This window comes from Homalodisca vitripennis, chromosome 4, assembly GCF_021130785.1.
Source record: "Homalodisca vitripennis isolate AUS2020 chromosome 4, UT_GWSS_2.1, whole genome shotgun sequence".
Taxonomy (NCBI): domain Eukaryota; kingdom Metazoa; phylum Arthropoda; class Insecta; order Hemiptera; family Cicadellidae; genus Homalodisca; species Homalodisca vitripennis.
Genome location: NC_060210.1, coordinates 205545645 through 205561320, shown reverse-complemented (window position 1 = coordinate 205561320; position 15676 = coordinate 205545645). Strand labels below are relative to the sequence as shown.

Below are 15676 nucleotides of genomic sequence, written 5' to 3'. Positions count from 1 at the left end.
GTTTGAAAAAAAATGTCTTTCATATTGCAATTGAAGTTTAGTTGGACTTGACTAATCTTTTGTGGCTTTATATTTGGTACTATATCAATCTTCATTCACAATTTCACGAACCATAAAATGGTTGAATAAAATACGATGTTTGGAGATTAATCAGTTCTTAATTCAAGGAGCTTTACTTTATAATTCTTGGAGATGGATATGTTGTATTTGAAATTTTCTTGGTTCTCAGGAAGATTCCCGGCCTATTCCCCGTTTTTCCTGGTCCATTGAATTTCCGGTTTCCCACACACATTCAATCTATAGCTATAGCACCCGAAATCCCAAATTTAGTTTTTCATTTAGCATTATAACTACAGAGTATAACCACTTTTAAGAAAGTACTCACACTTGATATATACATGCAGGCTTATAGAGTAATAATATTGCTAAATAACATCATTTATGAAATCAAATATTTTTTAAAAATGTTTGCCAGAACATCACAAAATGTACAACACTTGTCAAAGTACTAATTGAAATTTTAAACATCCACACCACATCAAAACCTCAATTAGAGATACAATTCTCTCACTCATACCACTTCCAGTACCGGTTGTCAGCATACCGATTGTGCAGTAACCCGTCGTATGCCATAAACTCGTCAGCACCATAAAATGCTTGGGACACTAAAACGCATTTTAAAAGCGCTTTTAATGTCTTGGCCATCGATACATTTTTAACTGATTCTTGCACTTTTTGACAAAACGAACTCCTGCCTGTGAGGGTAAGTTTTCATAAATCACAGTCCTGTGCTGACGGTTCGGTAAATATCTCTGCCTCTCTTGTTTCATACGCACGTATGTCTCGTCCACTTGTCATGGTACATTAAGACATGCAAAATTAAGTTGTCTCTAAAATGTAGAGGCTCCAAGAGTCTGCAGTTGCAGTTTAATCCTATTTTTGTGGATTATATGTTACTTTTTACAAAAAAAGTAATATGATGTCATAGTGACGTCATTAGTAATAATGATATTGACACGCAAAATACTTACCAAATATTTATACCAATTGAAACATTTGGGAGCCTGGCGGAAATCAGGTACTAATTAGAACAGCTAATTACAAATCAGCTGAAACTCAAAGTCTGCACTCAGTTGGCTAACAAATTTATACTGTCTGCGATTTTCTTACTGCTGTCACGGTTACCCAGAATACAAATGTAAAAATGTTCACTATCGCTCAGCCAAATCACATAGAGTGACATGACCATCATTTAACTTGGTGTTGCTTATATATAAATGAAGCGTAATGCAATGTTTCAACACTAAAGATTAGTTTGTTCTCGAGGTATTATGCATACAGACAGACAGAAGTTTAATTCTTCCACTTCCTCGAGTGATAGGTTTTACTAATGCTCAGCTAATGACAAACAGAATCATTAAAATTATTTATGACACCTGATTTTCTTTTAATTTTAAGTACCAACATAAATAATTAGACGTAATATGATTAGAAATTTAATTCTCAACAAAGAGACATTTTCTTATTTACAAATAAATAAAAATAGCGGCATAGTGATTTTTGTCCTGCACAATTTTTTCACACAATCCAACCGCTGCTACTTTTGAATTTCAGATTAAAAAATGTTTATGAACAAAATATGACACTCACACTGTGAGAAGAGTTAGGGCTACTGACATCCAAGAGTAAAGGTTTGATGCCGGCCTGAATGCAGAGCTTGTATAGACGGGACGGCAAGAGCAACGCACTGGGACCTCCATCCTTTATAGCCTGCAGGCACACCTCTTGAGTGCCGTGGTGGACACAAGTCGTCACCTGAGTCTGCTGGAGGCACACACACTCTGTAACAGGTGTGCACAAAGACACATTACAACATCCATGAGCAAAGGTTTGATGAAAGCCTGACTGGGACCTCCATCCTTAATAGCCTGCAGGCACACCTCTTGAGTGCCGTGGTGGACACAAGTCGTCACCTGAGTCTGCTGGAGGCACACACACTCTGTAACAGGTGTGCACAAAGACACATTACAACATCCATGAGCAAAGGTTTGATGAAGGCCTGACTGGGACCCCCATCCTTTATTGCCTGCAGGCACACCTCTTGAGTGCCGTGGTGGACACAAGTCGTCACCTGAGTCTGCTGGAGGCACACACACTCTGTAACAGGTGTGCACAAAGACACATTACAACATCCATGAGCAAAGGTTTGATGAAGGCCTGACTGGGACCCCCATCCTTTATTGCCTGCAGGCACACCTCTTGAGTGCCGTGGTGGACACAAGTCGTCACCTGAGTCTGCTGGAGGCACACACACTCTGTAACAGGTGTGCACAAAGACACATTACAACATCCATGAGCAAAGGTTTGATGAAGGCCTGAATGCAGAGCTTGTATAGGCAAGAGCAACGCACTGGGACCCCCATCCTTTATTGCCTGCAGGCACACCTCTTGAGTGTCGTGGTGGACACAAGTCGTCACCTGAGTCTGCTGGAGGAACACACACTCTGTAACAGGTGTGCACAAAGACACATTACAACATCCATGAGCAAAGGTTTGATGAAGGCCTGACTGGGACCCCCATCCTTTATTGCCTGCAGGCACACCTCTTGAGTGCCGTGGTGGACACAAGTCGTCACCTGAGTCTGCTGGAGGAACACACACTCTGTAACAGGTGTGCACAAAGACACATTACAACATCCATGAGCAAAGGTTTGATGAAGGCCTGAATGCAGAGCTTGTATAGGCAAGAGCAACGCACTGGGACCCCCATCCTTTATTGCCTGCAGGCACACCTCTTGAGTGTCGTGGTGGACACAAGTCGTCACCTGAGTCTGCTGGAGGCACACACACTCTGTAACAGGTGTGCACAAAGACACATTACAACATCCATGAGCAAAGGTTTGATGAAGGCCTGAATGCAGAGCTTGTATAGGCAAGAGCAACGCACTGGGACCCCCATCCTTTATTGCCTGCAGGCACACCTCATTGAGTGTCGTGGTGGACACAAGTCGTCACCTGACTCATCCAGCTCATGCAAATGAGCCAAAAGGTTTAAAAAAATTTATAATAACCTTGGATTCAAGATAATTAGGTAATTAAGATAAGATTCAAGATAATTAGGTATTTTGTAATGTTGGAATAATTTTTATATTGTTCTGTAAGCATAAAAAAGATCAATAAAACTACATTTTTTGTTTTTCTAAGCATACATATGACAAACACATCAATAATGAAAGTAATTAGAATATTAAGCAAGCAAAAATACAATTTCCTTTCAGGCTTTGTTTAAATGTCAAGGATGAAATAAATAGTTCATGGTGAACCTTATTCTTTTAAAATGTTCTAAACTACTATTTACTTCAATACCAGCATAATAACTATACTGTTTGTGTTGTTGTGAATTCCACTACTGTTATGTTTTCAGTAATATACTAAAAGATCGAGTACTTCTAAGTACCAGATTGTGAGCTTCTACAGTACTATAGTACAGATCTCATCCCCCTAATAAACGATCAAGTGCTTCATAAGTACCAGATTGTCAGCTTCTACAGTACTTTAGCACAGATCTCATCCCCCTAATAAACGATCAAGTGCTTCTTAAGTACCAGATTGTGAGCTTCAACAGTACTATACCACAGATCTCATCCCCCTAATAAACGATCAAGTGCTTCATAAGTACCAAATTGTCAGCTTCTACAGTACTTTAGCACAGATCTCATCCCCCTAATAAACGATCTAGTGCTTCTTAAGTACCAGATTGTCAGCTTCTACAGTACTATAGCACAGATCTCATCCCCCTAATAAACGATCAAGTGCTTCTTAAGTACCAGATTGTCAGCTTCTACAGTACTTTAGCACAGGTCTCATCCCCCTAATAAACGATCAAGTGCTTCTTAAGTACCAGATTGTCAGCTTCTACAGTACTTTAGCACAGATCTCATCCCCCTAATAAACGATGAAGTGCTTCTTAAGTACCATATTGTGAGCTTCTACAGTACTATACCACAGATCTCATCCCCCTAATAAACGATCAAGTACTTCTTAACCCTTTGAACGCCAGCGCCCGAGACCGCGGCCTTACCCGTCGCCGCCAGGCGTCTCAGCCGCTGTACTACCCAATACCGCCAAGGCATAATTGACGTTTTAACAACCTTTTACGTTCCGCTCTGTGCTATCCTTATTTTTTATGCAAATGGAACGATTTTTTTTTTGTTTTCTAGCATATTGTATACGCTATCGAATAGTGTTGATTAAATAACACTACATATAAAAAAAAGTTTTCTATAATGTGATAACGCCTAAAGTAAAAATATTTTTATTTAAAAAATTAACTTTAGACTAAAAAATCAGTGGTAAAAAAAATATTTTTATACATCGCAAACATTTGTATTTTGTGCACTTGTTACATATCTAACTATTTACAAATTTTTAGAACTCTATCTAGAAAATTAGTGTGTTTACAAAAGTAAATTTGAAATGTTAACATTTGAAAATAATCTAATATTTCAAGAGCTACTTATATTAAATAAGCTTAAAAATACTTACGTGTTATAGTAATGGAAGTTTTATAGGTACTGATAATTGTCAATTTAAAAGTGTTTCTTCAAAGAACACAGGAAAATACACAAATAACATTATCAAATATTAGTAAAGAAGCATATTTACAAATATATACAATCAGTTCACATTCCTTTAGCATGTATGTTTCGGCAAGCACAAAGGGTGAACACTTTTCTTGCAGTTTTTGCAAATGTACCTACTTTTCTTCCTTTTGCCACCTTGGGCTGTGCTCAACCTACTACACACAGAGCAATTTCTTTCTTTTCCACCAGGTAATAGGTCAAGAGGTTCATTGCCAGCACGTTGTGCTTGAACTGGCGCTTGGTCACCGAGCCACTCGGCAGCAAGTCCTTCGACTAGTGCCACAGTAAAATCTAGTCTCGATATCGGATTGTCTGTGTTATTTTTGTATAGGACATATAGGTTGACAATCATCCGTCCAAAAATGTGGAATGTTACCTTTAGCCAATATTTAAGCGTACGTCGTTCGTCCAGGTAACAATACAACATTTGGTCTGACGTGTCTACGCCACCCATATAGGAGTTATACTGACGAATGACAGAAGGCTTGCTGGTAATAAATACTTTATTTCCCCGTTTTTTACTTTTCAACTCACTTTTTGCCTCAGCATTAGTTGACAAGAGAAGTACTTGCTTTTTTTGCGATTTTTTCAATCGGGCAGCAACCAAAAGCATTTTTCCTTTGCGACAATATTTAGTTTGCCCTACACCAAATTTTTGTGTAAGGGTAGGGGGTATTCCTTGCCTGTTTATTCGTAAAGTGCCTGTCAGATGAGTAAGTTTTGCGTACAAATCATTGGCCAACGGAAATGAGGTGAAAAAGTTGTCGACAAATACATGAAACCCTTTGTTCAAGTAGTTTCCCATTTCTAACAATTTCATTACAACAGTATACCCAAGTCCATGTTTGACACGTCCATTGCTTTGTTCTGTATCTCTTTTACCCTTGTAGCAAAAAAAAGATAAACAGTAGTGAGTAACACTGTCGCATAACAACCACAATTTTACTCCCCACTTATGATGGTGCTTGTTGGGCAGGTACTGTAGCAGCTGTGTGTGATTTTTAGTGCCCACTAAACTTTCGTCAATAGACAGCTGTTTATTTGGTGCATAGTAATGCTTGAATACATTGTTAGCATGATCAACAATAGGAGCAAATCGAGCACATGGGTCATATCCAGGCTCCTTTGGTGAAGGCAAGTGTCGCGTATCTAGCATATGGAAAAATTTCAGAATTGATTCGAATCTATTTCTAGAAAACATTTTCCCGAACCAAGGTGAATTCTGGGATGACTTTGTACTCCAATATGACTCAATCGTAGGCTTTTTATTCAAACCCATATTTATTACAACAGCTAGGAAAGCTTTTATCTCAACAAAGCTGACAGGCCTCCAAGCTCGACTTCTGCTGTGATTTCCTAATTTATGGAGGTTTTGTTGAATAAAATTTCTAGCATACAAGTTAGTGTAGGTCACTAATATGTTCAAAAAAGTCATAGGGAAATAAAGATCAAAATAAGTTATGGGGGCTGAATTTCGAGGAGGACAATGTTTACAGCCAGGAATTTCATTGAACTGAAAAGAATGGTTATACCCAGGGTCATTGTTTTCCTCTATATTTTCCCACTGATCATCGTCGCTATTAGACTCACTGCTTGAGATGTTTTCAGGAAGGCGGGGCCGGCCACGTGGCCGCGGGGTAGTTGTAGTTGCTGCACTTCGATCTTCATCCTCAGATGACGAAATTACTGACCTATTTACAGGCCTATTGCTAGCTAAAGTTCCTTGAAAATTACAACTTGTACTAGGGGTAGGAGTATAACTAGGATCCAAGTCAGTATCATCAGCTTCACTTTCACTTACTTCAGATGACGAACTGTTTTGCAAATTGTTTATTTCACTATCACTAAGAAATTCGTCCTCAACAATAATATTGTGGATTGTGTTGTCACTCACCGGCGAACGACTCATCTTGCACAAATAATACAGATCACTAACTTCAGAGAAAAACTAAACAAAAAACCAAGTAGGCATCTATGAGAAAGGCGGGAACTTGGCAAATAGGTTGGTCGTAAACACTAGCGCACGCTCGGCGAGTTAGAGAAGTAAACAAACAGCTGAGTCAAGGTCTCCAGGACTGCCAACATTAAAATTGTTCACATATCATCTTATTTAGTCAAAAGGAAGTCGAACAGTGTCGACACAAACTTTTAAAGTTCATATGTATATTTAAAAAATATTTTTTCCTGAACGTCCGATCGGTCGGACGTTGGCGGTTTTGGAACGAACCTAGGCTGTCCGATCAGTCGGACGTTGGCGGTTTTGGCATAAACCTACACTGTCCGATCAATCGGACGTTGGCGGTCAAAGGGTTAAGTACCAGATTGTGAGCTTCTACAGTACTATAGCACAGATCTCATCCACCTAATAAAAGATCGAGTACTTCTAAGTACCAGATTGTGAGCTTCTACAGTACTATACCACAGATCTCATCCCCCTAATAAACGATCAAGTGCTTCTTAAGTACCAGATTGTGAGCTTCTACAGTACTATACCACAGATCTCATCCACCTAATAAAAGATCGAGTACTTCTAAGTACCAGATTGTGAGCTTCTACAGTACTATACCACAGATCTCATCCCCCTAATAAACGATCAAGTGCTTCTTAAGTACCAGATTGTGAGCTTCTACAGTACTATAGCACAGATCTCATCCCCCTAATAAACGATCAAGTGCTTCTTAAGTACCAGATTGTGAGCTTCTACAGTACTATAGCACAGATCTCATCCCCCTAATAAACGATCAAGTGCTTCTTAAGTACCAGATTGTCAGCTTCTACAGTACTATAGCACAGATCTCATCCCCCTAATAAACGATCAAGTGCTTCTTAAGTACCAGATTGTGAGCTTCTACAGTACTATACCACAGATCTCATCCCCCTAATAAACGATCAAGTGCTTCTTAAGTACCAGATTGTCAGCTTCTACAGTACTATAGCACAGATCTCATCCCCCTAATAAACGATCAAGTGCTTCTTAAGTACCAGATTGTGAGCTTCTACAGTACTATAGCACAGATCTCATCCCCCTAATAAACGATCAAGTGCTTCTTAAGTACCAGATTGTCAGCTTCTACAGTACTATACCACAGATCTCATCCCCCTAATAAACGATCAAGTGCTTCTTAAGTACCAGATTGTCAGCTTATACAGTACTATACCACAGATCTCATCCCCCTAATAAACGATCAAGTGCTTCTTAAGTACCAGATTGTCAGCTTCTACAGTACTATACCACAGATCTCTTCCCCCTAATAGACGATCAAGTGCTTCTTAAGTACCAGATTGTCAGTTTCTACAGTACTATACCACAGATCTCATTCCCCTAATAAACGATCAAGTGCTTCTTAAGCTTGTTCTTGTAGCCTACATTGTTCTTGTTGTAAATCTCACAACATGGGCTTCTTTCTTCTGAAATAGGGTTGAGGTTAAGTTTTGTTAGTGTTTAGAAACTATTGTTGAACAAAATGGAACGAAATAAGAAACGTAAGCTTGTGTGTACTGACAGTGACATTGATCGTGAGCTGAGTAATAGTGACTGTGAATCTGACTCAAGTTCTTTGTTTTCATCGATGGACAGAGTGAGTACATTCTGACCTCTAATCGTAGTGATGATAGTAGTGTAGTAGGACAAAATTAATTAATTGACATTGAGGCTAATGAAATTGTAAATAACACTGTCACTGACGAAATTGAACAGTCTCAAAATAGTTTGGGAAATGATTCTAACATGCAGTTTGTAACAAATGAATTGCACAATGCCTACGTTAGTTCAGTTGGTTGTTGGACAAACACAAACAATATTCCACTAGTTCATGAGTTTACAGGTGAAGAACAAATACAAAATTTTCTTATATTCTACTTATATTCTAGATTCTATTGTCTTTATATTCTAGAAGTGAGGCTATGTGTAGGTACAGCCTACTAAGTCATCATTCAACAACGTTTGAAGGAAAGCCAACATAACTACAACTATCTACCACTGAAGCTGCAAAGATTCTATTGTCTTTATATTCTAGAAGTGAGGCTATGTGTAGTACAGTCTACTAAGTCATCATTCAACAACGTTTGAAAGAAAGCCAACATAACTACAACTATCTACCACTGAACCTGCAAAGATTCTATTGTCTTTATATTCTAGAAGTGAGGCTATGTGTAGTACAGTCTACTAAGTCATCATTCAACAACGTTTGAAAGAAAGCCAACATAACTACAACTATCTACTACTGAAGCTGCAGAGATTCTATTGTCTTTATATTCTAGAAGTGAGGCTATGTGTAGTACAGTCTACTAAGTCATCATTCAACAACGTTTGAAAGAAAGCCAACATAACTTCAACTATCTACCACTGAACCTGCAAAGATTCTATTGTCTTTATATTCTAGAAGTGAGGCTATGTGTAGTACAGTCTACTAAGTCATCATTCAACAACGTTTGAAAGAAAGCCAACATAACTACAACTATCTACCACTGAAGCTGCAGATATTCTATTGTCTTTATATTCTAGAAGTGAGGCTATGTGTAGGTACAGCCTACTAAGTCATCATTCAACAACATTTGAAAGAAAGCCAACATAACTACAACTATCTACTACTGAAGCTGCAGAGATTCTATTGTCTTTATATTCTAGAAGTGAGGCTATGTGTAGGTACAGCCTACTAAGTCATCATTCAACAACGTTTGAAGGAAAGCCAACATAACTACAACTATCTACCACTGAAGCTGCAAAGATTCTATTGTCTTTATATTCTAGAAGTGAGGCTATGTGTAGTACAGTCTACTAAGTCATCATTCAACAACGTTTGAAAGAAAGCCAACATAACTACAACTATCTACCACTGAACCTGCAAAGATTCTATTGTCTTTATATTCTAGAAGTGAGGCTATGTGTAGTACAGTCTACTAAGTCATCATTCAACAACGTTTGAAAGAAAGCCAACATAACTACAACTATCTACTACTGAAGCTGCAGAGATTCTATTGTCTTTATATTCTAGAAGTGAGGCTATGTGTAGTACAGTCTACTAAGTCATCATTCAACAACGTTTGAAAGAAAGCCAACATAACTTCAACTATCTACCACTGAACCTGCAAAGATTCTATTGTCTTTATATTCTAGAAGTGAGGCTATGTGTAGTACAGTCTACTAAGTCATCATTCAACAACGTTTGAAAGAAAGCCAACATAACTACAACTATCTACCACTGAAGCTGCAGATATTCTATTGTCTTTATATTCTAGAAGTGAGGCTATGTGTAGGTACAGCCTACTAAGTCATCATTCAACAACATTTGAAAGAAAGCCAACATAACTACAACTATCTACTACTGAAGCTGCAGAGATTCTATTGTCTTTATATTCTAGAAGTGAGGCTATGTGTAGGTACAGCCTACTAAGTCATCATTCAACAACGTTTGAAATAAAGCCAACATAACTACAACTATCTACCACTGAAGCTGCAAAGATTCTATTGTCTTTATATTCTAGAAGTGAGGCTGTGTGTAGGTACAGCCTACTAAGTCATCATTCAACAACGTTTGAAAGAAAGCCAACATAACTACAACTATCTACCACTGAAGCTGCAAAGATTCTATTGTCTTTATATTCTAGAAGTGAGGCTATGTGTAGGTACTGCCTACTAAGTTATCATTCAACAACGTTTGAAAGAAAGCCAACATAACAACAACTATCTACCACTGAAGCTGCAGATATTCTATTGTCTTTATATTCTAGAAGTGAGGCTATGTGTAGGTACAGCCTACTAAGTCATCATTCAACAACATTTGAAAGAAAGCCAACATAACTACAACTATCTACTACTGAAGCTGCAGAGATTCTATTGTCTTTATATTCTAGAAGTGAGGCTATGTGTAGGTACAGCCTACTAAGTCATCATTCAACAACGTTTGAAAGAAAGCCAACATAACTACAACTATCTACCACTGAAGCTGCAGAGATTCTATTGTCTTTATATTCTAGAAGTGAGGCTATGTGTAGGTACAGCCTACTAAGTCATCATTCAACAACGTTTGAAATAAAGCCAACATAACTACAACTATCTACCACTGAAGCTGCAAAGATTCTATTGTCTTTATATTCTAGAAGTGAGGCTATGTGTAGGTACAGCCTACTAAGTCATCATTCAACAACGTTTGAAAGAAAGCCAACATAACTACAACTATCTACTACTGAAGCTGCAGAGATTCTATTGTCTTTATATTATAGAAGTGAGGCTATGTGTAGTACAGTCTACTAACTCATCATTCAACAACGTTTGAAAGAAAGCCAACATAACTTCAACTATCTACCACTGAACCTGCAAAGATTCTATTGTCTTTATATTCTAGAAGTGAGACTATGTGTAGGTACTGCCTACTAAGTTATCATTCAACAACGTTTGAAAGAAAGCCAACATAACTACAACTATCTACCACTGAAGCTGCAAAGATTCTATTGTCTTTATCATAGGCGTAGCGTGACCTAATAATTTGGGGGGGCACGGGGTCTCCGGGGGGGGGGGGGGGGGTGGTCCCGTGGAAACTTTTTTGAAAACTACCACTTAAGAACTAAAGTAAAGTATATGTGTATTTTTGTTAAACATTGGTTTTAATCAATTTTTACTATATTGATGGATTGTAAAAAGACTCAATTTCAAATTATACAAGTTTATTCTATTCTAGACATAACTGCAAGGACATTTATAACACAAAAACAAATTTGTGTACAAGACAAAGTTTTAAGGTGAACAGAACTACAGTAATGGTTTTCAACGAACCAATTTTCGTTACTTCTAATGAAGCATTAGCCTCCTATCGGCTAGATTTGAAAATCTGTCAACTAACAGATCTAGTTTTTTATCTTTCATGTATTCAGACGTCAATTCTTGCTCAATAGACATCAGGGCAAGCCCACTTAAGCGGTCTTCTGTCATGGTGCTTCGAAGAAATGTCTTTAGCCTTCGTAGTGTAGAAAACGATCTTTCTGCGCTTGCTGTTGTGATAGGCCACGAAAGTGATATTTCTAGTAGCTGCCAAACATCTGGTGCACTGGCTTGAAGATCATTCTCAATAAAAAAATCAGCCAACTCTTGGAACGTTATTCTTGTGGTTGCTTTGTCTGTTTTGACAAAATTGTTCTTTGCATAACAGTGAAAAAACTTAAGATGTACAGAGAAACTTAAAGACAAGTTATAAAACTTTTGGATTGCCATAACAGCGTTGTTGTCAATTTCGGTCCAATTAAATAGTAACTGGGCAATGCAGTTGATTTTATCATAATCGTTCTTGGAAAAACGAGATTGCAGGTTTACAATTACTGTGTCTAAAGCAGCAAAGTAAATGCCAGTCTTGAACATCTGTTCAGGTTCAGGTTCAGGTGATTGATGAAATGCAGCATCTGAAGAGCTACTACTAGCTTCAAGTTTTTTCGGAATCTTCCGTTTGCGTGGTAGTGAAGGCCTTTCAACTGACAAACCTTTCATACCATATTTGTTACACTGTTCTTCTGACTCATTCCACATCTGAATAAAGCCATCATCATTTCTGTCCAGTTTTAAACAGTCAATGACTGATTCAACTTTTGCAAAAACCTTAGAAATGTCAAGAGATTCACTCTGCAGTTCTTTGGAGAGTATATCAGTCTGACTCAAAACGCTGTGCAATAGTTTTAAACTGAATACAAATTCAAATGTGCTGATTTGTTTGGCTAGACCATCAGCTTCGGCTGCAATTTTACGATTTGATACATCGTTTGCAATAACTTCCAAAGTTTCGTACACTTCAGGGAGCTGCTCTAGAATTACATGGATTGCTTTGTGTCGAACTGTCCATCTAGTTCGAGACAAGCTCACCAGTCTTTTCATTTTTGTTTCTCCGCTTTGCTTACATATTGATTCAAATATTGAAAACCTGTTAGCTGATGCATTAATTAAGTTATACAGGTGATTTACTATGGATAAGCAATTCCGAAGCTGTCTTATTTCTTCACAAAATCTCTGAACAGCCAGATCAAGCAAGTGGGCATGGCAGTGTGTGTACAAAGCTTTAGGCTCTTCTTCTTGGAACCTTGAGGCAACACCTTTGAATTTGCCGCTCATGTTACTAGCTCCATCATATGCCTGGCCGTGCATTTTATTTAAGCTTATACCCAACTGCTGCAGATACTGTTTAATAGTGTGATGTAAATTTTCACCAGTAGTGTCTGACACATCAACGAAGCCCAAAAACCTTTCATTGATTTTAATGTGTCCATCTATTTTAGTAATGTATCGAATGCAAATGCTAAGCTGTTCACGGGTTGAAATATCCGTAGTTTCATCACAAATAATTGAGTAGGCCAAAGCCTCACTCACCTCTTGGACAATTTGTTGAAGCATTTCACTTTTTATGCAATCTATTATCTCATTTTGTACCTGGGCACTTTTGTATGAATGGACTGGGGATTTCATTAATGTTTGGATTCCTTCCTCCATTTGAGTAGATCTCAGTTGTAGCAGTTCTATAAAGTTCCCCCTGTTAAATGAAGCAGTACTCTCATCATGTCCTCTTAAGGCAAGATTCTGTTTTCCAAGGAATAGGATGTTTTCAATTATGAATTTTAAATACCTCCTATTCATCTCAACCATTTTAGTATGTGCCGAGGACAACGAATCTGCTACCGTGCTTCCTGCTTTTCTATACTCATTGAGAAACTGTTTAGATTTTTGATGCATTTCACTATTCTCATGTTTCCTGAATTTTTCCAAAGCTTTCTTCCAATTGTTCATGCCCAGTTTAGTGAATGACTCCTCCCCGCGACCAGACTTATGTTGACAAAATAGTCGGCATGGGTAACAAAATGCAGCGTCTTTAATGGGGCTATATTCGACCCAATTAAATTCACTGTACCAGGATTCTTTGAACTGCCTCGATTTGGATTGAATCTTGCTTACCTTAAAACAATCAACAGGCTGAAATGCTCCTTTTGCAATATCTGCACTTTGTACTCCCAATGAAGGATCTCTACTTTCGCCCTGGAATGTAGCATCACGATCTGGGCGTAAACAAGATGGCGATTCATCACCAACGCTACCTCCAGTGCTACTTCCCGCTAAATGTCTATCTTCATTTACACTTTCACTTGAATTTCCAAGTTTTTTAAAGAATGTTAGTACAGAGGACTGTTTCTTAGACATGATAACAAACGAACATCCGCAAAAATTACACAAACAATAGCAGCTCAGCTAGTAACAATAAGCTTATTGAACGAATAAAACGTGGCGACCACCTACACAACACAACACACGCGCACTGAGCTGGTATGATATCCCTCCGCCAGGCGTCGTCAATGCTCGGAGGCCCTCGGCCGGCGTCGGCTGGGCTCGGGTGCATTCGATCGGCTGCTCCAGCTCGGGCGCAACCGGCCAGAGTCGGCTCACCGGCACTTGTAAATTTAGTTGTAACACGCGCATACTTTACACACACAGAATCAAATTAGATGCATACAGAAAAATAGACTAACGGGGGATCTATATTAGTTATTCATTCGTAACTTTTAGTGTATACATATACGTAATTTAAAGATAATTTATATTATTTTTTTTCTTTTTTTGCATAATGTTGGGGGGGGGGCACGTGCCCCCCCGGCCCGACGCCACTGGTCTTTATATTCTAGAAGTGAGGCTATGTGTAGGTACAGCCTACTAAGTTATCATTCAACAACGTTTGAAAGAAAGCCAACATAACAACAACTATCTACTACTGAAGCTGCAGATATTCTATTGTCTTTATATTCTAGAAGTGAGGCTATGTGTAGGTACTGCCTACTAAGTCATCATTCAACAACGTTTGAAAGAAAGTCAACATAACTACAACTATCTACCACTGAAGCTGCAAAGAAAGAATGGAAAGAAACTGAAAAAAGGAGCTACAATAATGTTTTACAAATCTTGTACAAATAATTTTTAAACAATTTTTAAATTTTCCCTGAAGTAATTTGGAAAATGTAACATGTTTTATGGCAAGTTTTTATAACAATCTTTTAACATTGATATATTAACTTTACACCATTAACGAAAATGTAAATAAAGAAGTTGTGTTTATTGTCTATACATTAAGAATCCACTTATCGCTTGGAAGAAAATATTGGTGCTTGTGATTTAGATGTTTAAACGATTATTGGATACTTTCCTTGATTCTGGATCTACATTAAATTTCTTACACCTGACTAAGATGATGGATTTCAATCCTTGAAACTTAGTGTTTTACATTATGTAACATAAAATGATGGCAAATATCCGAAATCCTATTATCCGTTCAAACCTTCAATTAACAATAACAAACTTAAAAAGAATCTCCTAAGTGTTACAGTTTTTTCACTACAGTGATCTTACGGAAGGTGGTAGCAGTAGGGAAGAAGTGCTCATCAACCGGTTGGAGGGTGGCAAACTGTCGGATAGAACTCTGGACGACACTGACGTCCAGCAGAGGTCCGTCCGGCAGGCAGAAGTGTGCCATGAAGTGGGAGTATTCGATGTCCGATGACTGGGGCATGTATTCACGATACCACTGGTTCAGGTCGAACAGAGTCAGTTGTGTGAAGGTGGCCAACTGGTTAGGAACCCATACTTCCCACACGATGGACAACAGGCTGGCCGTGGCTTCCTCACTGGACGCTTCTGTCAAACAATGGCACTCTGTTACTTATCACTATGGACATGTATTCACGATACCACTGGTTCAGGTCGAACAGAGTCAGTTGTGTGAAGGTGGCCAACTGGTTAGGAACCCATACTTCCCACACGATGGACAACAGGCTGGCCGTGGCTTCCTCACTGGACGCTTCTGTCAAACAATGGCACTCTGTTACTTATCACTATGGACATGTATTCACGATACCACTGGTTCAGGTAGAACAGAGTCAGTTGTGTGAAGGTGGCCAACTGGTTAGGAACCCATACTTCCCACACGATGGACAACAGGCTGGCCGTGGCCTCCTCACTGGACGCTTCTGTCAAACAATGGCACACTGTTTACTTATCACTATGGACATGTATTCAC

General features: G+C 38.6%; 1 protein-coding gene across 1 annotated transcript in view; it reads right to left on the bottom strand.

Moving 5' to 3' along the window:
• Window positions 1-15676, bottom strand: part of LOC124361390 — a 42464-nt gene that overhangs the window by 26723 nt on the left and 65 nt on the right. The window contains exons 2-8 of the mRNA XM_046815438.1: window positions 15510-15626; window positions 15336-15460; window positions 15010-15169; window positions 2535-2851; window positions 2188-2487; window positions 2030-2140; window positions 1651-1905 (exon numbers count right to left, since the gene is read on the bottom strand). Of these exons, the coding sequence (XP_046671394.1) occupies window positions 1651-1905; window positions 2030-2140; window positions 2188-2487; window positions 2535-2851; window positions 15010-15169; window positions 15336-15460; window positions 15510-15626 (1385 nt within the window). The remainder of the gene's footprint in view (window positions 1-1650; window positions 1906-2029; window positions 2141-2187; window positions 2488-2534; window positions 2852-15009; window positions 15170-15335; window positions 15461-15509; window positions 15627-15676) is intronic.